The sequence below is a fragment of the Natator depressus genome, chromosome 20 (genome assembly GCF_965152275.1).
Source record: "Natator depressus isolate rNatDep1 chromosome 20, rNatDep2.hap1, whole genome shotgun sequence".
Taxonomy (NCBI): Eukaryota; Metazoa; Chordata; order Testudines; family Cheloniidae; genus Natator; species Natator depressus.
Window position 1 is genome coordinate 19,639,432 of NC_134253.1, and position 21,928 is coordinate 19,661,359.

At 60.4% G+C, this 21,928-nt stretch overlaps 2 protein-coding genes across 2 annotated transcripts; both read right to left on the bottom strand.

Annotated features, from left to right (window-relative positions):
- Positions 1–454: 454 nt before the first annotated feature.
- Positions 455–1,164, bottom strand: LOC141974837 (ultra-long-chain fatty acid omega-hydroxylase-like). Its single transcript, XM_074934848.1, has 2 exons — positions 1,106–1,164; positions 455–777 (listed from the first exon to the last, which is right to left on the bottom strand). Exons 1-2 carry the CDS (start codon positions 1,126–1,128, stop codon positions 573–575), a joined length of 228 nt encoding a protein of 75 aa, XP_074790949.1. The 5' UTR covers positions 1,129–1,164; the 3' UTR covers positions 455–572.
- On the bottom strand, positions 1,159–20,573 carry LOC141974836 (ultra-long-chain fatty acid omega-hydroxylase-like). The gene is made up of 11 exons (XM_074934847.1): positions 20,389–20,573; positions 18,415–18,670; positions 16,887–17,031; positions 9,588–9,641; positions 7,422–7,549; positions 5,373–5,494; positions 3,738–4,005; positions 3,043–3,109; positions 2,485–2,614; positions 1,886–2,019; positions 1,159–1,188 (listed from the first exon to the last, which is right to left on the bottom strand). The coding sequence occupies exons 2-11, from the start codon at positions 18,667–18,669 to the stop codon at positions 1,181–1,183; spliced, it is 1,311 nt and encodes a 436-aa protein (XP_074790948.1). The 5' UTR covers position 18,670; positions 20,389–20,573; the 3' UTR covers positions 1,159–1,180.
- Positions 20,574–21,928: the final 1,355 nt, after the last annotated feature.

Below are 21,928 nucleotides of genomic sequence, written 5' to 3' on the forward strand. Positions count from 1 at the left end.
CCAACTGCATTTACCCTCATCCCCTGTGGGCAGGGCCATTAGCCCCATTGCACTGATGGGAGTTGAGGGCCAGAGGCTGAGTGACTTTCCCAAGGCCACACAGGGAGCCTGTGGTAGAGCGGGGAATTGAACATGGGTCTCCCACATCCTAGACTAGTGGCCAGACAGCTTGGCACCCTGCCTCTGGCCAGTGGGAGCAGGGAACGCAGGCCAAGTGGTCGCCCAGGCTGTGAGCGGGCAGGGCCGGGAGCCAGGCTGCTTGGCTCCATTTCTAGCTCTGACATTGAGTCACCAGGTGGCCGTGGGCATCCAGCGGGGCTGGGGAGAGGCACTTGTCACCCTGCCTCCCAGGGGCAGGTAGGGGAGGGCTAAGCAGCTGGTGTCTGAAAGGAGCCTGCAGCACCTGAGGGGCCCCATGCCTGGACCCACAGCGCCTCCTTTGGTACAGAGGGCTGGTCTAGATTAGAGGAGAGAGCTGGCCCCACCATGATCCCCACCTGGTCCTCCACTCAGCAGGCCCCTGAGCTGTGCGGAGCAGGCTGGATCCCCGCAGCGGGCCGGAGTGCACGGCCCTAGGAGCGCGGTGCGGGGGGCCGGCTCTCACGGCTGGGCCCCAGCGGCTCCAGGTGCAGCCACAGCCCATTCTCGCTGCGCAGGATCAGCTCGGGCTTGCGCCGCACAGGCCTGCTCTCGTCCAGCCGCAGGGCGAAGCGCAGCAGGGTCAGCGCCAGCACCACCTTCATCTCTGCCATGGCGAAGTTCTGCCCGATGCAGTTCCTGCGAGAAAGCCAGGGGTGTCAGCCGGTGCTCTTCGCCTGGAAACCACACCCCATGTGAGGGCAGGGATGGGGGAGCAGGGACAGACAGACACCCCAAAGCCCACTGCCTGCAGGGACAGACAGATGCTGAGGGGAGCCCACCCCCCTGTGGGAGAAGGGACAGATCCTCAGCAATAACAGCTGACCCCAACACTGACCAGAGGCCACCTCCTGCGTATCCCACAATTCTTCACTGCAGCCAGGGAGCCGCTTGCTGGTGGGCAGCTGGGGTTGGGGGAGGGGGCAGTTCGTGCGGCGAGGGGCTCTGAGCCCGGCAGGCAGGTTACCTGGGTCCAGCAGAGAAGGGCATGAAGGCCAGTGGGGGCTGGTTCTTGGAGTTCTCTGGGTCGAAGCGGTGTGGGTTATAGACCTGGAGCAGCAACCACAAGGCACGGTGAGGGGAGCGAGGGTGAAGGGTGGGGTGTGGGGCTGGTCCCTGAGCCAAGGGGGAGCAAAGGCAGCCCCTCTCCGGGTGCAGCTTGGGCACCAGGCTCCCCAGGAGTGAGCTTCCGACTGGGGCCATGTGCTGGCAGCGGGGATGGTTCTGCCTCCACCCAGCACTCAGTGACCCAGCCCCACCCAGTGTGAATGGGGGTGCAACCCTCACTCCCCTCTAGGCGAGCTGGGGGGGGGAGGAGGAGCTTCCTCTCTGGGGAGGGTCACTGGGAATAGGAAGCTGCTACTTTGATGGCACTTCAGCACCCCCTAGTGCCACGCTGGGGCATTGGGTCAGCAATGACTCCGAGGGGACAGTGCCCCTACCAAGCCCCGCAATCCCACTCTCTGCAGCACAGCGCCCCCTGGTGCCACGCTGAAGGTGGCCGTGGGGTGGAGTAGAGCCAAAGGGGCAGAACAGAGTGACCAGTGGTACCTAGGGCTCCGGCCAGACAGCAGGATTGTGATGTGTCCCATAGATACTGATCAGACAGACGTTCCCTGCCAGAGAGGAAACTGCCTCATTAGAGAGAGGAAAGGGAGAAGGAGGGGAGGGGTTGTGCGCCACAGGGGTTATGGGCCCAGTTCCGGTGCCATGCCCCTGGCTGGGGGGCAGGGAAGAAGGCTGGTACCTTTGGGTAGGACACGTCCGTCAGGCAGTTTGATGTCCTCGGTGCAGCGCCGGGACACAGCCGTGACGGGCGGGTGCAGGCGCAGACTCTCCTTGATGCACATGGTGGAGAAGGGCATCTGGGACAGGTCCTCCCTGCAGAGAGCAGAGCTTAGCGCTGGCCCCAGAGGTGGATGCATGAGGGGCCCAGTGTGAGCCCATGAGCCAGACAATGGGGCTGGGACAGACTCGCATAGGCATGTAGCTGGCACTGTGGGGACAAACAACACTGTGATGGGGGGGGGAGCATGCACATCTGAGTGGCAGGGTCCTTGGGCATCCAGGGCGGGACATGCAAAACCCAGAGCAGCAGGGCCCTCGGGCACTGGGGAGCAGCCTAGGCCCATCTTGCAGGGGAAGCCCTCCAGCTTGTGGGGCTGGCAGAAGTGAAGGGACCCCAGTGCTAGGCATAGACTGGTGGGGAGGGGAGGGCAGCAGCTGGGCTAACCCTCACAGGTGGGGTGGGGGCTGTGCTGGAACTAAAGGGTGTGGAAGTGGGGGTACTGGGGGTCAGCACTGCACTGGACAGTGCCAGCACTGCAGCTGAAGCAGCCATCTCACCATTCAACCTCCTCCGATTCCTTGTCCCGCATTAAGTCCTTGATCTCCTCCCGGCAGCGCTCCTGGTACTCGGGGTGACAGGCCAGGTTATACAGCACCCAGGAGAGGCCGCTGGCTGTGGTGTCGTGGCCTGCAGAGAGAGGCCAGCGCAGCGTGAGAGCCGCGGGGGCAGAGAGGGACCGTGGAGAGTCCGGGGCTGGAGGGACCCTCCCCCTGCCAGCACCTCCTCCGGGGCCTTCCTCACCATGACTCTCTGGCAGCGCCAGCTGGGAACTCCAGGCCCCTCGTGCCTGCGGGGCAAATGGGGTGACTCTGAGCATCTGTCTCCACTACCACCACCTCCTCCGTTGCTGGGACTGTCTGGCAGTGCCCAGAGGCAGATCTGTCTTAGCCCCATTTCACAGAAAGGCACACCCAGGTCACTCAGAGCCAGGGACTGAACCCAGCTCTCCTGCCCTCCCCCCAGAGCCATGTCATCTGCGGAGGCCCCATCCTCCCACATGAGGCTGTGAGGTCAGCAGGAGAGCCCCCCACCTCCTCTCCAGGGGGGCTCCTCACCCTCAAACATGAAGGTGTCGGCCTCAGCTGCAATGTCCTCGTCTGACAGGTCCTGGCCGTCCTCATCCTGCACAAAGCACACACTGCTGGACGGGTAACCTGGCTCCCCGTGACTCAGGGACCCCAGCCCCACCGGCCCACGCCTCCCCCATTTCAGATCCTGGGAGGATGGGACATCTTGGGGTGGAGTGAGCTTGGCCATCTTCCCTCCACCCAGCCCGGGGAAAGAGGCAGTCCCTGCCCTACCCCACAGCCCCAGGCCCCAAGGTGGGCTCCCCCCTTCCCAGCCTGGCTCTGGTGTTAGAGCTCCCCAGAGGTGCCAGCCCCATGTCGCCAAGTGCAGTTCATATCGCTCCACGCTGAGCATGCTGGGAAGGCAGCTCTGGCTGGGCCGCCCCAGAGAGCTGGGCCGGGGGGCAAGTCCTGGTGTGACAGACATCACACAGCACCTTCCACCTGGCTCCCCAGGACTCTCTGGCAGTGCCAAATGGGAACTCCAGGCCCTGCCCTGGACGTCAACGAACCCCCATGCTCCCGAGGGCATGATCTCCTGCTGTGTCCCCTTGGCCAATCGCAGGACATCCGTGACCTCCCCCCACCCCCATGGGGCAGGCCCCCCCATGTCCCCTTGGCCAATCGCAGGACATCCGTGACTTCCCCCCACCCCCATGGGGCAGGCCCCCCCACCATGTTACCTTGGCCAGGAGCAGGATGTCAATGAAGTCCACCGTCCTGCCCTGCTTGGATTTGAGCCAGGCCTCCCTGCCCAGGCGGCTCAGGGCCTGGTGGCGCCGCTGCACCACGTCGGCCGTGAAGCGGTGCACGGTGTCGCAGGCGCGCCGGAAGCGCCGCCCGTCGGGTGACAGGCGGTACAGGAAGTCGCAGTGCAGGAGCAGGCGGTGCTGGCGTCGCACCACCAGGGAGCTGAGCTCCAGGATGGCTGCAATGTAGTCACTGGGTGTCCTGCAACACAACAGGCCAGCATGTGCCTGACAGGCCGGGGCGGGGGCGCCCTGATCAGAGCTGGGGGATCCCCGTGGGCTGGGCCTCGCCACAGAGCGATGGCGTGATCTCCCAGCCACGGGATCTCCGGGCCAGCCGGCGGGGAAGGGACCAAGCTTGGGTGCCTCTGACTGCTGCTGCGGCTCAGCCAATGTGGGACGGTGACAAATGACCAGAAAGGGTTAAGCATCCTGCAGGACAAATGACTCAGATTGAACCCTTAAAAACATATGGGGAGATTACGTTTGTGGTTTTGGGTATTTACGTACATATTAGTAGAGGTCAACAATGTAATCAAACAGTCCTTGTCCATGCTGTATTCGGTTAATTCAGAGATCAAAAGAACATCAATGAACTGTAAACGCAGGATATCGTCGCTGTATTCCTCTCTCTTTGAAATGTATAGCCAATCATCTGCGACTGGTGGAAAAACCGGCAACTGCCTTGTGTTACTTCGTGTAGCTAATTACCGGTGATGGACCTACTTCAAAGTCGCCCCGATTGCCTTTTGTTGGCCTAAGGACTCCGGCCTGTCAAAGAAGGCCTGGAGTTGTATAAAAGACCCTTGGGTCCTGATCCTGTTTATCTCAGATCTGCTTGAGGCTTCACACAGGGGAAGCCTAAGCCACAAGGACTGAGATCCCAGTTCTGACTGGACCGCCCTGAATATAAACACTTGACTATAACCAATGGACTATTTCTGAAAGAACTCTTTGCCTCTACAAAGCTCTCCATCTCGGCTATAAATCTGAACCTCAAGAATTATACTCATGTCTGTAAGTGCACCAGTGCAGTAAAACAGGTACAAGCTGCCGACGAGGGCCCTGCAGTACATGTATAAACTGGGGGCAGGAGGGTTCTGGGGTGATGGGACTGAGGTGAGGAGCTTCCTGGCAGCGAGAGGCATGCAACAGCAGGATCATCCCCCAAGAGAGTCACAGCACAGCCATGCCGACCCCACAGGCGTTAGCAGACAGACCTGCGAGTGCAAGCACCAAGCACCAGCCTCCGCGCAGTGAGCTGAAGGAGCTCCACCCCCAGTGCTGACCAGGGCCTGGCGCAGCCACTATAGCAACCCCCCAATGCCTCCAGACACCCCACTGGAGAGCCCCTGCCCAGGCCTGCAGTAACACCCTCCCCTCCCTGGGATCTCCAGTTCAGGGACCCATTCCGTGAATCTGGCCAGGCTCACTGGGGCCAGGCCAGGAAGGGAGGGAGGGAGGGACCCTGCAGCCCATTCTCCCCACTCTGACCTCCCCCAGTGAGGGGGCTCCCACCCTCGGGTCAGCGCGGGGCCCTGCTGGGGGAGCTGCCCCCGCGTCACTCACTCCTGGCAGTTGCTGTTGTAGCCGAAGACGCATTTCTGCAAACTGTCCAGGGCCATGAGGCTGATCTGACCAAACATGTCCAGGGAGGTGGAGCCTGACGCCACCAGCTGGCGCCACTTGGCCTGTGGGGGAACAGTGCCCGTGAGAGCCGCCCCCGAGCAGCTGCCTGCAGGGACAGCACTGCGGAGCCCAGTGCCCATGCAATGCGGGTCAGCCAGCGTCAGAGACAGGCAAACAGACAGGGGAGGAGGCTAGTGGACTGGTGCAGTGACAGGGCTGGGCATGTGGTGGGGGCAGGTGAAAGAGCAGTGGGCAGGCGGGTGGGTGGGCAGGGTATTGGTGCAGTATATGCTTGGGGGGCGGTGCAGGGCCAGAGGCACAGTGTAGTGATGGTACAGCATATTGCATAGGGTGTGGGGGAGGCATGGGGAGGGCAGGCTGCTGGTTCCACATATGCCAAGGGAGGAAGGCACTAGTGCAGTGTGTGCCAAGGGGGGAGGGTCACGGGCAGGCTGGGGGTGGCAGGGTGCCAGGGCAGTGTGTGCCATGGGGGCAGGGTCATGGGCAGGCTGGGGTTTGCAGGGTGCCAGGGCAGTGTGTGCCGTGGGGGGGAGGGTCCCAGGCAGGCTGGCAGGTGCCAGGGTAGCATGTGCCATGGGGGGGAGGGTCCCAGGCAGGCTGGCAGGTGCCAGGGCACTGTGTGCTATTGGGGGGAGAGTACACGGGCAGGCTGGGGGGTGGCATGGTGCCAGGGCAGTGTGTGCCATGGGGGGAGGGTCACGGGCAGGCTGGGATTTGAAGGGTGCCAGGGAACTGTGTGCCATGGGGGGAGGGTCACGGGCAGGCTGGGGGTGGCAGGGCAGCATGTGCCATTGGGGGGAGGGTCACGGGCAGGCTGTTGAAGGGTGCTAGGGCAGTGTGTGCCGTGGGGGGGAGGGTCCCAGGCAGGCTGGCAGATGCCAAGGTAGCATATGCCTTGGGGGGGGAGGGTCCCAGGCAGGCTGGCAGGTGCCAGGGCAGTGTGTGCCAAGGGGGGAGGGTCACGGGCAGGCTGGGGGTGGCAGGGTGCCAGGGCAGTGTGTGCCATGGGGGCAGGGTCATGGGCAGGCTGGGGTTTGCAGGGTGCCAGGGCAGTGTGTGCCGTGGGGGGGAGGGTCCCAGGCAGGCTGGCAGGTGCCAGGGTAGCATGTGCCATGGGGGGGGAGGGTCCCAGGCAGGCTGGCAGGTGCCAGGGCAGCATGTGCCATGGGGGGGGAGGGTCCCAGGCAGGCTGGCAGGTGCCAGGGCACTGTGTGCCATTGGGGGGAGAATACACGGGCAGGCTGGGGGGTGGCATGGTGCCAGGGCAGTGTGTGCCATGGGGGGAGGGTCACGGGCAGGCTGGGATTTGAAGGGTGCCAGGGAACTGTGTGCCATGGGGGGAGGGTCACGGGCAGGCTGGGGGTGGCAGGGCAGCATGTGCCATTGGGGGGAGGGTCACGGGCAGGCTGTTGAAGGGTGCCAGGGCAGTGTGTGCCGTGGGGGGGAGGGTCCCAGGCAGGCTGGCAGATGCCAAGGTAGCATATGCCTTGGGGGGAGGGTCCCAGGCAGGCTGGCAGGTGCCAGGGCAGTGTGTGCCATTGGGGGGAGGGTACACGGGCAGGCTGGGGGGTGGCATGGTGCCAGGGCACTGTGTGCCGTGGGGGGGGAGGGTCCCGGGCAGGCTGGCGGGTGCCAGGGCAGTGTGTGCCGTGGGGGGGAGGGTCCCGGGCAGGCTGGCGGGTGCCAGGGCAGTGTGTGCCATGGGGGGGGAGGGTCCCGGGCAGGCTGGCGGGTGCCAGGGCAGTGTGTGCCATGGGGGGGGAGGGTCCCGGGCAGGCTGGCGGGTGCCAGGGCAGTGTGTGCCGTGGGGGGGGAGGGTCCCGGGCAGGCTGGCGGGTGCCAGGGCAGTGTGTGCCGTGGGGGGGGAGGGTCCCGGGCAGGCTGGCGGGTGCCAGGGCAGTGTGTGCCATGGGGGGGGCCAGAGGCACAGGCATGGATTTGGTGCCATGACGGGAGGGGGTTACTCACATGCATGATGTCAGTGCTCTGGCTGAAGATCTTCACGTAGGGCTTCAGGATGTCGAAGTGGAAGGCTGGCGTCAGCATGCGCCGGTGCCGCACCCATTTCGGACCATTGCTCAGCAGCAAACCGTCCCCTGAGATGACAGGCACTCAGCTCAGAGCCCTGGCAGAGATCCCGCAGCCCAGGCCCCCTCCAGCCTGCTGGGTCTCAGCCAGCTGGGGTGCTCAGCGAGAATCAACCTCCCTGGTGCATGTTGGGCAGGCACGAGAGTGCGTGCACGTGTGCAATGCGTGCATGGGTGGGGGTGTGAGTGAAGCATATGTGTGTGTGTTTGTGGGGGCACATGTGGGCATGAACATGCAGGTGCATGCGTGTGTGTACGTGCAGGTGCATGGTGGTATGTGCATAGAGGTACGTGCGCACGTGAAGGCGTGTGTGTGTGATCCTGGGCACACCCATGTGCTGGTGCTCACGGCTATGGCACGAGTAGCTCCAGCTCCACACTGACATAAGAATGGACAGACTGGATCAGCCCAATGGTCCATCCAGCCCAGTGTCCTGTCTGCCAACAGTGGCCATATCCCTCCTTTGTCGTCTCTTTTCCAAGCTGAAAAATCTTTCCTCATATGGAACCTGTTCCATACCCCTAATCATTTTTGTTGCCCTTTTATGAACCTTTTCCACGTCCAATATATCTTTTTTGAGATGGCGCAACCACACTTGCATGCAGTATTCAAGATGTGGGGGTACCATGCATTTATATAGAGACAATATGATATTTTTCTGCATTAGTATCTCTCCCTTTTCTAATGGTTCCCAACATTCAGTTCGCTTCTCTGACTGCCGCAGCACATTGTGTGAATGTTTTCAGATAACTATCCACAATGACTCCAAGATCTCTTTCTTGAGTGGTAACAGCTGATTCAGGCCCCATCATTATTTATGTATAGTTGGGATTATGTTTTCCAATGTGCGTTACTTTGCATTTATCAAGCATTGAATTTCATCTGCCATTTTGTTGCCCAGTCACCCAGTTTGGAGAGATCCTTTTGAAACTCTTTGCAGTCTGCTTTGGACTTATCCTGAGTGGTTTTGTATCATCTGTAAATTCTGTCACCTGTTTACCCACTTTTCCAGATCATTTATGAATATGTTGAATGGGACTGGTCCCAGTACAGATCTCTGGGGGACACCACTATTACCTCTCTCCATTCTGAAAACTGACCATTTATTCCCACCCTTTGTTTCCAGTCTTTTAACCAGTTACTGATCCAGAAAGGACCTTCCCTCTTATCCCACGATAGCTTACTTTGCTTAAGAGCCTTTGGTGTAGGAACTTGGTGAGCCACCCCCCTTCCCTTGGTCAGTCAGGGACTGCGATGAGGTAATGCTCACCTGACGCTGAAGGGTCAGGGTGGGGGGGCATAGCCAAGAGGGAAGAAAGAACATGATAAAAGGGAGAGATGTTTGCCATGGTCTTCTTCTCTCTTCCACCTCCATCTACAGACCTCACCAAGCCACTGAAGCGCTGATCAAAGGGGAGAGCCTGGCTGAAGGACAACCAGCTAGCCTGTGGTGAGAAGCATCTAAATTTGTAAGGACACTAAAAGTGTTAAGATCAGCTTAGAATGAGTTTTGCTTTCATTTCGTTTGACCAAATCCGACTTGTTTTGCTTTGACTTATAAATCACTTAAATCTATCTTTGTAGTCAATAAATCTCTTTGTTTATTCTACCTGACGCAGTGCATTTGGTTTGAAGTGTGTCAGAGACTCCCCTTGGGAGAACAAGCCTGGTAAATATCAATTTCTTTGTTAAATTGATGAAGTCTCATAAGCTTGCAGCGGACATAACTGGACACTGCAAGACGGAGGTTCCTAGGGTTGTGTCTGGAACCAGAGATATTGGCTAGTGTCACTCGGTTGCACAGACCAAGGAGCAGCTTACATGCCAGGGGCTGTGCGTGAACAGCCCCGGAGTGGGGGTTGTCACAGCAGAGCAGGGTAAGGCTGGCTCCCAGAGTCAAGGATTGGAGTGACCTAGCTGATCATCGGTCCAGATAACACCAGAGGGGAACATCACACCCTCCATTCCCCACAAGCCCCTCCCCTGGGGTTCGGGCCCCATGACACCAAGCACAGCAGATCCAAGCCCAGAAGAAAGGGCACTCACCCAGCCAGGGCTTCAGGAAGCCGTAGAACAGGTAGTCCTTGGGTGCGATGGCAACTGTGGGGGAGACCAGAGACGGGCAGGCCCAGGGGTTAGTGCTGAGACACACATGGCTCGGGGGTGCAGAGATGCGGCACATCTGGGGTTTAGTGCTGAGACACACACACACGGCAGAGTGGAACAGAGATGGGCGCAGCCCGGTGTTAGTGCTCAGACACACACGGCACGGGGGGCGGTAATGGGGTGCACCCTGGCGTTAGCGCTCACACACACATACACGGCATAGGACACAGGGAAGGAGTGCAGGACTACTGTTATCAGAGCCCCGGCTGGAGCTGCAGCACCTACGGGCCCCGTTTTGGTCTGGAAAGGGGCAGCTGCAGGAATGTGGGTCTGTCCAGTGCCCGCCTGCTCCACAGGCTGTTTCCTAAGGAGCCTTGGCGCATCGCCCTGTGAAAGCAGCCCCCATCAGACAAGGCAGAACCCTGCTGGACACCCTGCTCCAGGCTCCACCCTAGCAGCCAGGAGGGCGGCTGCTGGGGCAACAGGACAGGCTCAGTGAACAGCGTGAAGGAGCCACACGACAGGGACCAGGCGTTGAGCCACCAGGCCCCTCACACAGAGCAGGCTCTGCTCTGAGCGAGTGGAGGACACGGGGGGCAAGCAGCATCCGCAGCCTGGGCCGGGCCTGCAGCGCGACAGAGACTCCTCCTGGGGCAGTGCCTGTGACCCACGGACCGCGTGAGCTTGGCAGTCACGTGGGGCCTTCACAATAGAGAGCTTGGCATCTTTAAAACTCCCTTATTAGCTGTATTCCCTGGCTCTGTGAGCAGAGTGGGGATCCTGTGGCTACAGCAGGGTCTGGAGGGGGCTGGGAGCCAGGACTCCTGGGTTCTATTCCTGTCTCTTACATGGACATGCTGTGTGAGTCCCCTGCCCCCTCTGTACCTCAGTGACTCCCTACCTCGCAGGGCTGTGCGAATGGCTGGCACTCGCGTGGGTGGCACGGGAGACGGGCAAAGGTGGCTTGGCAGGCCCAGCTCCCTGAGACTGAGCTGGCCACAGCTGCTCCTCTCCCTGGGTCAGCCAGAGACAACAGGGGCAGAAACTGCCCCCTCTGCACCACTAGCCCCAGGACCACCCCCTCTCTGCACCATTCTCCAGATTCCCCCACCCCCAACATCCCACTAGCCTCACGGCCATGCACCCCCACAACAGTATCAGCCTCACACTCTCTGCTGCTCCCCATAGGCCCCCCCAAGAACATCGGCCATTTGGTCCTTATGACTCCCCCTGACCTGTTTCTCCCCCGGACCACCTCCCTCATTGTCCCCTTCACCCCACAACCCTGCCGTGCCCCCTTTGGGACCATGGACTGAGCTGATGAAGGGCGTAAGATGTCCCTGAGCCAGCTGTTTGCTATCAGATCCCCCATTCGCCTATCACCAGCCAGGGATGCCGGCAGGGCTTCAATGAACCTTTGCTCCCATGGGTCACTGGCCCAGAGGCTGACAGCAGCTCCTGCTGGGCTTCAGCCAGCGGGATGTGCTCCTCTCAGGATGCTAAGGGATGGCTACAGCCTCTGCCCTAACTCCTCTGGGGCCAGGGGGACTCACTAAGGACCCTGGGTGGGCAGCACCCAGCCAGACAAGCAGCCCAATGAACAGCCACCTGCCGAGCTGAGCTCGGCCCAAGACCCGATACCTTCCCCCAGCCCCGACAGCCAAACAGCTTCCTCCTCAGCCACGTGGAGGAGGGCTGGTCTCAGCAGCCAGTCCTCCTGGCCGGGGGCTTTTCTAGGGAGCAGCTGCCCTCTCACCACTGGGCCCATGTCCCCAGAGGTCCCGTCATGGCGGGTGCAGCACACGTAACATCGAGAGCTCCAGGCGCCTGCTGGGAATCCAACCCTCCTGAGCCCCAGGACAGACAGAGAGACAGACAGGCACACAAACTCCTGGCGCTGGAGCCACCCTCACTACCTGACTCCAGCAACACAGGTTTAACGGCCTCTGGGTGGAAGAGCCGGAGAATGGGAAACCAGGGCCCAAACCACCAAAGGCAGGAGTGGCTGTAGCGCCCGACGAGCTCATCTACGCACTGCATCCCCTCCTCCGTGTTCTGACCCTACAACGAGGAGCCATGGGTTAGCCACGGGCCAGCTGGGACTCCGGCCACGTCTCCGGCCAGGGTGACATGCTGGGCCCAGCGCCCGACTCAACCCACTGCAGGAGCGGCAGCTCCCCAACAGAATCACTGCTGCCTGCTCTCAGAGCGCCTCTGGCTTCATTTCTAATGGGGGAGGGGGGGCTGCCCTCACCTGGCAGTCGGTTGGATGGGGCCACTTGGGGCTCCCTGTGTTATTGCAAACACGGCTCCCAGCCATTCTCCGTGCAGAGGTGAACCCGGGGGCTCAGTGGGCAGCGAGCATGAGCCCTCAGCCCCGGCATGAACTGGCTACATGCATTCACACAGCCCCAGCACTGCATCCCCGCCCTGCGCTTCTCTGCTATCCAGCTGAGCTGAGCAGGAGACTGAGGGCTCCTGAGCCCCGAAGCACCTCTGTCCTGGCCCCGTGACATCCAACTCTGCTCCAGGGAGCAACGCTCATTGCTCAGACCCAGCTGCTGGCTTTGAGGACTAAAGCCAGACCTCCCCTCTCTGTGTCCTGCCAAGCCCGCCTGGCACTGGGGGAGGGAGCTGGACTCTGTTCCCGCTGCTGCATCAGCAACGGGATTGTTTACATAGTTCCCGCACACTGCACTGGGTTCCTGGGCACAGCGAGTCATGCAAAGGGCTGGCGGGGTGGGGCTGGATGCCAGGCTGGCGGGGAGGGGCAGCATTTCTATTTGTTGCTTTAGCTCTGGACTCAGGGCCCTGGTGAAACTTCCAGAGTCACTTCTCAACCACCCTGCAGGGCAGCAGTTCAGGGATGAGCAAACAAGCCCCAGCGTAGCTCCACGTGCCCTTGGCCCTGCGGGCCCAGCCGCCACTTGGAGCAGGGCTAATTGGGAAGAGTGGCAGCAGTACGTTAACGGGGACAGAGATGTCCCCTCCGCAAGGGGGCAGAAGAGGCTGGAGCAGGAGCCCCCAGGCCAGGGAGCACCGACCAGGCTGGGGGCTGGATTCCTTCGGAGTCTGGCTTCAGCTCATCGCTCGTCCCCCTGCAGCGCACAGCTCCAGCAACTCGCTCACCAGAGAGGGGCCTGCGCTGGCGGTGCTGGGGGGCCCAGCTGCACAGAACCCTCACCCTCTGCTGCACCCACTGGCTCCTCTCAGCCCCGGGGGTGACTGGCGCTACAAGAGACACCAGAGCACTGGGCAACCGGCCCTGGCCGGGGCCACTCTCCCTGGCCGGCAGGGAGGGGACAGGGGCAGCACGAGCTCCCCACGTCACTGATCATTGCTGGCCTTCACTCCCTTGCCTCTGGAGTGTGTGCATGTCTCCCCTCTCCCCCGCAGGGGCCCCAGCTGCTCCTGCAAGACCACTGATGACACAGGTCCCCAGTGGGGAGGTGGCTCTGCTTGCTGCCCCTGAGGAATTCAGCCAGGCAGTGCCCCTTGGCCCTGCTGCCCAGTCTGTCCCGAGCCATCACCCTGCCCGGGCTGGAGGGGTCTTGGCTGTGCAGCAGCTCCCGCTGGGTGCTGCCTTAGGCCTGCCCTGCATGGCTGGGTCTCTCCTGCTGCTGTTCCCAGGAGCCACAGGCACTGTGCTGCTGGAGCCGAGAGCCTCAGTCCCCCCTATGGACCTTTGGCTCTCCATGCCGGAGACAGCCAGTCCGCGTGCCCTGTGCCCAGGAGAGGAGCCGATCGTGCTCAGTGGCCTGGATGGGGTGAGGGACAGTCCATGGCTCTCCGGCAGCACCAGGGGCGGCTATGCTGCAGGGGCGCCACTCCCCCGCTTGCAAAGGTGCCAGGGAATAGCTCGCAGGCTGCAGCACCTGGAGCCGTTCTGCCTGCTCCTGCACTCCTCGCCCACACCCCAGTGGGACTCTGCCCATCCCCTTATGGCAGCCTTCTGGGTGCCCCTGGATCCAGAGAGTGGCAGGGGCTGGGCTGGACTCCCCAAAGCAGCAAATGACACAATCTCTCAAGAGCCAGACAGGAACTGGTACAAACTAGGACACAAGGTAGACCCCCCCCCCCCCAAACACCTGGCCCCTGCAGCTACATGGCCCCATTTTATTCCCCTGCCTCCCTGCACAGAGCACGTTGACGGCCTTTGCCCAGGGTGAGCTGGTGCAGACAGTGGCCTGCAGCAAGAGCAGTCACATCAAGGGAGCTGGAGGAGCTGGACTAAGGCAGCCTATACTCCAGGGCGGATCCAGAACCGCCCGGGGGGAAAAAGGGGATTCTGTAGAGCTGCGCAGCCCAGCCTGTCCGACAGGGTTTCCATTGCAGCACAGCCCCAGAGACAGGCTGAAGCTTCCTGGGGCTGCCTGGGCAGAGCTGTCCCACAACGGAGCAGGGAGGCAATAGCCCCTCCCTCCAATGTGCCCCCACCTCAAATAGCACAGCGACAGCTGGGGAGGGGTCTGGGAGGAGCCACCAGAACACCTCAAGCTCTGGGAAACCTGCCTCTCTGGGGGAGGCTACAGGAGCCCAATGGATTTAATTTCTTCAAGAGCAGGAAAAGAGGTGCCTAGATCCCAGCTACCAGCCCCTCCATGGGCAGGGATGCCTGGCAGCAGACGGCTCTGCCATCCAGCAGACAGCGGCAGAGTCAGATCCAGCAGGAACGAACTCAGACTGGCAACACAGTGCAAGTGTTTAACAGGGAGGGGATCGAGCCCTGGGAACAGCTGGCCCAGGGACACAGGGGCTTTGCCATCCCTGGGAGTCTTTACACGGAGATGGGCTGTCATAGAATCATAGAATATCAGGGTTGGAAGGGACCTCAGGAGGTCATCTAGTCCAACCCCCTGCTCAAAGCAGGACCAATCCCCAATCAAATCATCCCAGCCAAGGCTTTGTCAAGCCTGACCTTAAAAACTTCCAAGGAAGGAGATTCTACCACCTCCCTAGGTAACGCATTCCAGTGTTTCACCACCCTCCTAGTGAAAAAGTTTTTCCTAATATCCAACCTAAACCTCCCCCACTGCAACTTGAGACCATTACTCCTTGTCCTGTCATCTTCTACCACTGAGAATAGTCTAGAACCATCCTCTCTGGAACCACCTCTCAGGTAGTTGAAAGCAGCTATCAAATCCCCCCTCATTCTTCTCTTCTGCAGACTAAACAATCCCAGTTCCCTCAGCCTCTCCTCATAAGTCATGTGTTCCAGACCCCTAATCATTTTTGTTGCCCTTCGCTGGACTCTCTCCAATTTATCCACATCCTTCTTGTAGTGTGGGGCCCAAAACTGGACACAGTACTCCAGATGAGGCCTCACCAATGTCGAATAGAGGGGAACGATCACGTCCCTCGATCTGCTCGCTATGTCCCTACTTATACATCCCAAAATGCCATTGGCCTTCTTGGCAACAAGGGCACACTGCTGACTCATATCCAGCTTCTCGTCCACTGTCACCCCTAGGTCCTTTTCCGCAGAACTGCTGCCTAGCCATTCGGTCCCTAGTCTGTAGCTGTGCATTGGGTTCTTCCGTCCTAAGTGCAGGACCCTGCACTTATCCTTATTGAACCTCATCAGGTTTCTTTTGGCCCAATCCTCCAATTTGTCTAGGTCCCTCTGTATCGTATCTACCAGTCCTCCCAGTTTAGTATCATCCGCAAATTTGCTGAGAGTGCAATCCACACCATCCTCCAGATCATTTATGAAGATATTGAACAAAACCGGCCCCAGGACCGACCCCTGGGGCACTCCACTTGACACCGGCTGCCAACTAGACATGGAGCCATTGATCACTACCCGTTGAGCCCGACAATCTAGCCAACTTGCTACCCACCTTATAGTACATTCATCCAGCCCATACTTCTTTAACTTGCTGACAAGAATACTGTGGGAGACCGTGTCAAAAGCTTTGCTAAAGTCAAGAAACAATACATCCACTGCTTTCCCTTCATCCACAGAATCAGTAATCTCATCATAGAAGGCGATTAGATTAGTCAGGTATGACCTTCCCTTGGTGAATCCATGCTGACTGTTCCTGATCACTTTCCTCTCGTGTAAGTGCTTCAGGATTGATTCCTTGAGGACCTGCTCCATGATTTTTCCGGGGACTGAGGTGAGGCTAACTGGCCTGTAGTTCCCAGAATCCTCCTTCTTCCCTTTTTTAAAGATTGGCACTACATTAGCCTTTTTCCAGTCATCTGGGACTTCCCCCGTTCGCCACGAGTTTTCAAAGATAATGTCCCTTTGCAACGCTCCCTCCAGCACAGCCAGGAGCTCGGGGCTGGCTGAAGGGAGCTCTGGGGAGGGTCTCTGCCTTGTGTGAAACTGGCAGTCAGATTAGAGGAGCAGAATGGTCCCTCCTGGCCTGACCCACCCTGCATTCAGCTCTGGGCCCCCTGGACAGTAACCCAATCCCAGGGGTCAAGGCCAGAAGAGGCTGCTGGGCCCACACAGTGCAGAACGCAGGGGAGAGCAGCCAAGGTGGCAGGGAAGGATTGGTTCACCCGGGCAGAGGAGCGAGTCAGTTGAGCCAAGGGGCCTGCACTGAATATGTATGAGAACACGAGGGTTGTAACCCATGGGGCTGGGGGGTTGACCTGGAGCAGAGGGAAACCCAGGCTGGACAGTGCGGACCCTGGGGAGCTATTGCAGGGAGACGGCCATTAGCTCCCCAGGCGGATTGTCCCCTCTGGTGCCTTCCCCAGGGCTCTGGTCGGGCTGCTCTGCAGGGTCTCAGGTGACTGGCTCCCAGCCCTGCCCTGGGGAAGTCAGGAAAGCCTTCATACCACCATGATGTCACACTGGGGGTAAGGGCCTGGCTGGGAGCCCTGTCCCTTGGGATGTTCACAGCTAGCCTGGCCAGGGCCCTGGAGAACAGATTGCTGGGGCCAGTCCTGCTTAGGTTCCGAGGTCACGGGCTAGAGGGGCCCAGCTGGTGTTTCCCATCTCTGGCCCCACAAGTTGTGTCTATAGTGCATGTAGACACCCGTGACCTGCCCATGTCAGCTGACTCGGACTCAGGGCTGTAAATCTGAGATATAGACATTTGGGCTCAACTGGAGCCCAAGATCTGGGACCCCACAGGGAGGAGGTCCCAGAGGCCAGGCTCCAGCTGGAATATCTACACTGCAGGGTAACAGCCCCACAGTCTGAGCCCGAGCCAGCTACAGGTGTCTATGTGCTGTACGGACATACCCTCAGAGCCTCACCACCACCCCCAGGAGTCAGCGTACCTGAGGCTGTTGTGATCGGCTTGAGGAAATCAGGGTGCACCAGGCACAGGACTGGCAGGAAGGGCCCCATCCATGTCACAAAGGCCTGGGAGAATGTAGCCACTGTTTGGGACACCAGGCTCAGCCCCTCCTCACCAGGTATGAACTGCAGGAGGGACGGGGCAGAGTTAATATAGGAGGGACCCAATCTTACCCGGGACTCCTGAGCAAGTCAGTGCATGCCAGGCAGGGGCAGAATCGGATCCTGTGATCAGAGGCAGGACTGCCGTGGGCAATGCCTCACCAAGTGTATCTGTCAAGACCCTCACTCCTGCCCAGTGCTCACATCCCATCCATCTTGGGGGATGCTCCCCGGAGCAGGCAATACATTTCCGAGACTGCCCCTCTCCCCAGGGACCTACACACTGACCTGACCCCTAGTGTCAGGGACCCTCTGACACCAACCCTAACTCCCCTCACTGCGCTGGTGGCTGCTCTGAGGCCAAACATGCCTCACTCCAAGCAGCCAGTTGGGTCCCCTAGGTCCCTCTGTGCTCTGAGGGGCAGAGTTCCTGCAATGCCCGATGTCACAGCACATGGTGATTGGCTATGCCCTTGCCAAAGCTACCCCAGGTGGGGCCATCCTGCCAGGGGCTTTATAACCCTCCCTGCTCCACAGCAAAGGCGGCCGAACAGGCCCAGGGGCCACTTACCACCAATGCAGGCAGAGCCATTGGGGTGCAGCTGGCTGGCAGGGGTGTCACGGGGCTGGGCCAGGGAGCATGGCAGGGGCCAGTGGTGAGCAGAGATGCTTCTATGGATTGGTTCCCTTAGAGCCCCTGCCACTGGGCAAGTGTCTGGGCACCAGCACCCAGAGACACCCACCAGGGCACATCCCACGCTGAGCCTGGGGCCCTGCCTGGAGAATGTGGCATTTGAGTGCAGGGCACTGAGTGGTTAGGGGGTCATTTGCACCCCCGTCTCACTCTGCATGTGGGCCGGCATCCCACCTGCCCCATCCAGTGCCAGAGATGGATCCCAGGGCCCTGCCGTATCGGGGGTGCATCAGAGCCAGCAACCATAGGAAGGGCCCCACCCACAGCAGGATGGGGAGCAGCAGTGTGGCCAATGCCTCTGCCTCCAGCTCAGGCCCGCCTTGTTGGGTCAGGAAGTCTGACTGAGTTCAGACGCTGCTCACTCTGGTGCCAGACAGGGCGTGTGCCGAGAACCTGGTGGAGCTGTCCCAGGACCCTCGTCTCCTACCCCTGCTCGGTCCCAACCCCATTCCCATGTGTCATGCAGCTGCAGTGAGCACAGCGCCCTGAGCAACCTGCCATGCCATGCTCCCCTTGCCAGCACCAGCTGGGGCCAAAGCCCTTCACCTGGGAGAGAGGGAGAGGCTTGAACCAGCAGGGTCACCTGCCCCCAGCCCTCTCAGGGGCTATTCTACCAGCCCCTCCCTTGGGGTGGGCAAGGGTGGCTCCTCCCAGCAGGGGTCAAGCCATGTGTCAGTGGCAACAACGAGTAAGAGGGGAGAGAAGACACTCACCCCCTTCTCGCCCCCACGGGACATGACACCTACCGTCCCCAAGTGTCCCAGCAGCCAGTTGCGACGTGGGGGCTCCGGGAAGCAGCGCAGCCGCTGGCAGGTCACATAGTAGCGGTGCCAGGATCTCCCAAGTTGCAGGAGGGTGCGGAAGAGCAGGGCCAGCAGAGCAAGGAGCAGGGCGGAGATGGTGTAGGCGCAGAAGGGGGTCCGCTCCATGCTCAGCAGCTCCAGCACCCAGTCCGTGAGCAGTAGCATCCTGTGGGGAAAGACCGGGCTGTAACCGCGGGTGAACTGCCACTGGGTTCCTTTGTTACAAGCTGTATGTACGTTACTGAGCTGCTGAGAGGTAGATACGCTGGAGGGTAGGGAAGGGTCCAGAGTGACCTAGACTAATTGGAGGATTGGGCCAAAGGAAATCTGATGAGGTTCAACAAGGACAAGTGCAGAGTCCTGCACTTAGGAAGGAGGAATCCCATGCACCGCTACAGGCTAGGGAACCAACTGGCTAAGCAGCAGTTCTGCAGAAAAGGACCTGGGGATTACAGTGGATGAGAAGCTGGATATGAGTCAGCAGTGTGCCCTTGTTGCCAAGAAGGCCAACGGCATATTGGTAGGAGCACTGCCAGCAGGTGCATTAGTAGGAGCACTGCCAGCAGATCGAGGGAAGTGATTATTCCCCTCTATTCGGCACTGGTGAGGCCACACCTGGAGTACTGCATCCAGTTTTGGGCCCCCCACCTCAGAAAGGATGTGGACAAATTTGAGAGAGTCCAGCGGCGGGCAATGAAAATGATTAGAGGGCTGGGGCACCTGACTTACGCGGAGAGGCTGAGGGAACTGGGCTTGTTTAGTCTGCAGAAGAGAAGAGTGAGGGGGGTTTTGATAGCAGCCTTCAACTACCCGAAGGGGGATTCCAAAGAGGATGGAGCTCGGCTGTTCTCAGTGGTAGCAGATGACAGAACAAGAAGCAATGGTCTCAAGTTGCAGTGGGGGAGGTCTAGGCTGGATATTAAGAAACACTATTTCACTAAGGGGGGTGGTAAAGCACTGGAATGGGTTCTCTAGGGAGATGGTGGAATCTCCATCCTTCAAGGTTTTTAAGGCCCAGCTTGACAAAGCCTTGGCTGGGATGATTTAGTTGGGGTTGGTCCTGCTTTGAGCAGGGGGTTGGACTAGATGACCTCCCGAGGTCTCTTCCAACCCTAATCTTCTATGATTTTGTGTGTGAGCCAGGAGAGAACCCAGCCCCCTTAGCCAGCCAATAACCCTTCCTGCTCCTAACCCCCCGCGCTCCCCCACACAGCCAATAGCTCTTTCTGCTCCCCAGAGGCAGCGTGTGTGTGTGTGTGGGGGGTCACACAGGGTCACATGTCCCCCTCTCCCCCCAAGACTTCTACCAGGGCTTATATCCACCGGAGCCAACTGGCTCTTCCCCAGGGCACAGGCTGGGGCTGGCTGGTGTATGAGACTCGCTGCCAACTTCTCCCCCTCCTCACACAGGCCTGGGCTCTGCAAAACTGCCGTGAGCTTCCCCTGGGCGGGCAGGGCAAGGTACTTGGCAGCAGGGCGCTGGCTCCCTCGACCATGCTGCAGAGTGGCTAGTGCTCGCACCTCTTCCCGGCTCCTGCTCCCTCCGCATACAGCTGGCTCTAGCCCTCCGTGCCCAGCACCTCCCTGGCACAGCTAGCTCCTTTCCTGCCCTTCCCCCTGCACAGAGATGGCTCAAGGCTGCCGCACAGAGCTGGACCTTGCCCCAGCTGCCTGCAGGCTCAGGGCGGTTCCCGCCCAGCTAGAGCCTCTCCCGGACCCTCCTGCACACAGCTGGCTCCAAGCTTTTACTCCCGGCGCCTCCAGCTCCTGCCCGTCTCCCCCCATCACACAGCTGGGGCTGGGCTCTCCTGGGGGGCACAACGGCCATTCCCCACCTGTCTACCTACCACAAAGCCGGTCTTCCCCAGGCCCTGGCTTCCTTACCTGCCAGAGCTCCCTGGACACCAGCTGCAGTAGCCTTTCCCTTGGGTCCTACAGCCTGACAAGTCTGGTGCAGCCAAGGAGGGACTTCCCCGTCGCGGTGGGCTGTAACCTCAAGCAGCTGCCTGCAAGACCGGTCCCCAGCTGAGACTCCATAGCACGGCGTGCAAAGCCGCTCCGGAAACCAAAACGCCTTTGTCTCCGGCGCGCCTGCCCCGAGCCCCGCTGCGTGCCCCAGAGCCTTTGCATCGCTCCGCGCCCTCAACAGTTATGGGGCACCTCTGCTGCCGCCCCGCCAACAGGCCCCCGCCCCCCGCCCCCCACCCCCGGCTCCCGGCTCCCCCTCACAGCCCGGGGCATTCGCTGCTGCCAGGATCCCGGCTCATGGGAAGCCCCGCTGACACCGAGCGGGGGTCTGGACCATGCAGAGCCCAGCCCAGGCCGGGCAGGGGACGAACCAGGCGCTCCGCTCACCTGGGCCGGGCACGGACGCTGGGACTCACGGGCTAAGCTCCGGGAGCGGCCTTCATAGCCAGGCGGGGCCAGAGGAGGGGCTTGGCTCGGCTCGGCTCCGCTCCGTGGGTGATGGGCTCCAGGCTGGGACACGATCGCCCCCTATCGGGGGTCCGCGCGGGTCGGGGTGTGGCTCCGAGCGGCCGCAGCCCGGGGCCGTCGCTTGGCTCCAGCACCGGCAGAGCCCAGCCCGCCAGCTCCAGAGAGCGGGGACTGCAGCTCACACCCCAGCCCGCAGGGCCCGGGAACCACCTCTGCTCTTGTATCACCAGCTGATTTGTCTGCCCGGTTCCACCCGGGGGGCACCTGTGCCGCTGCCCCTCCCCAGCTCTCCCCATAGCGACTCCAGAGGCCGCAGCGCTATGCTGGTGCCAGCCAGGGGCCCTTGTCCCTCTGGCGAGGGGGCAGGGAGCCCAGCCTGGTGCTCAGGGCCTCTGCAGCTGGCCGGAAGCGGGAGGGGAAAGCCCACCCTCCCCCCACCAGCCAGCGTGAATTGGCTCTGCACTGGATGAACCCGGCCCCATCGCACGAAGCCACTGCACAGACCCAAACACACACCCAGGGAGCCCATCCAGAACAGTGTCATTTTCAGAAAAAGCCCAGCTAACCCGCCACTTTACACCCCGTGAACATCTGACACCCACAGCCTGGGACTGCTCCATTGTGTGTGTCTGAAAGCGAAGTTAGGGAGCGTAAACAAACAGTAATCCAGGTTGCTTTGAGACCTCATTCAAAGTTAAACATGCAGGAAGTTAACACACTGTTAATCTTTCATCAATTTACCTCTACTAGCAAATTGACACCAGTTATGGTACAGAATAAAAAACTAGCTTGGAACGCAGTCATAACTCCATATTAATAATGGTGCTCGCTGGTCACTGGCGGTGAGTGACCCTGGGCCTCAGCACATACAAGTGTGAGTCTCTTCAGGGGCCAAAGGAGCAGCTCTGGAGCTTCAGTAGACCTCTAGGGCTATGGCGTCACTGCAAAACCAGATGTGTTTTTACATGGGCATAGGACTGATCAAGTA

Coding starts and splice junctions, on each gene's coding strand:
- LOC141974837 (XM_074934848.1), bottom strand. CDS start 1,128: ATGCCCTTCTCTGCTGGACCCAG. Junction 778..1,105: donor CCCTTCTCTGCTGGACCCAG/GTAACCTGCCTG, acceptor GCTTTCTCGCAG/GAACTGCATCGGGCAGAACT.
- LOC141974836 (XM_074934847.1), bottom strand. CDS start 18,669: ATGCTACTGCTCACGGACTGGGTGCTGGAGCTGCTGAGCATGGAGCGG. Junction 5,495..7,421: donor AGAGCACTGACATCATGCAT/GTGAGTAACCCC, acceptor GTTCCCCCACAG/GCCAAGTGGCGCCAGCTGGT. Junction 3,110..3,737: donor ACATCCTGCTCCTGGCCAAG/GTAACATGGTGG, acceptor TGCTTTGTGCAG/GATGAGGACGGCCAGGACCT.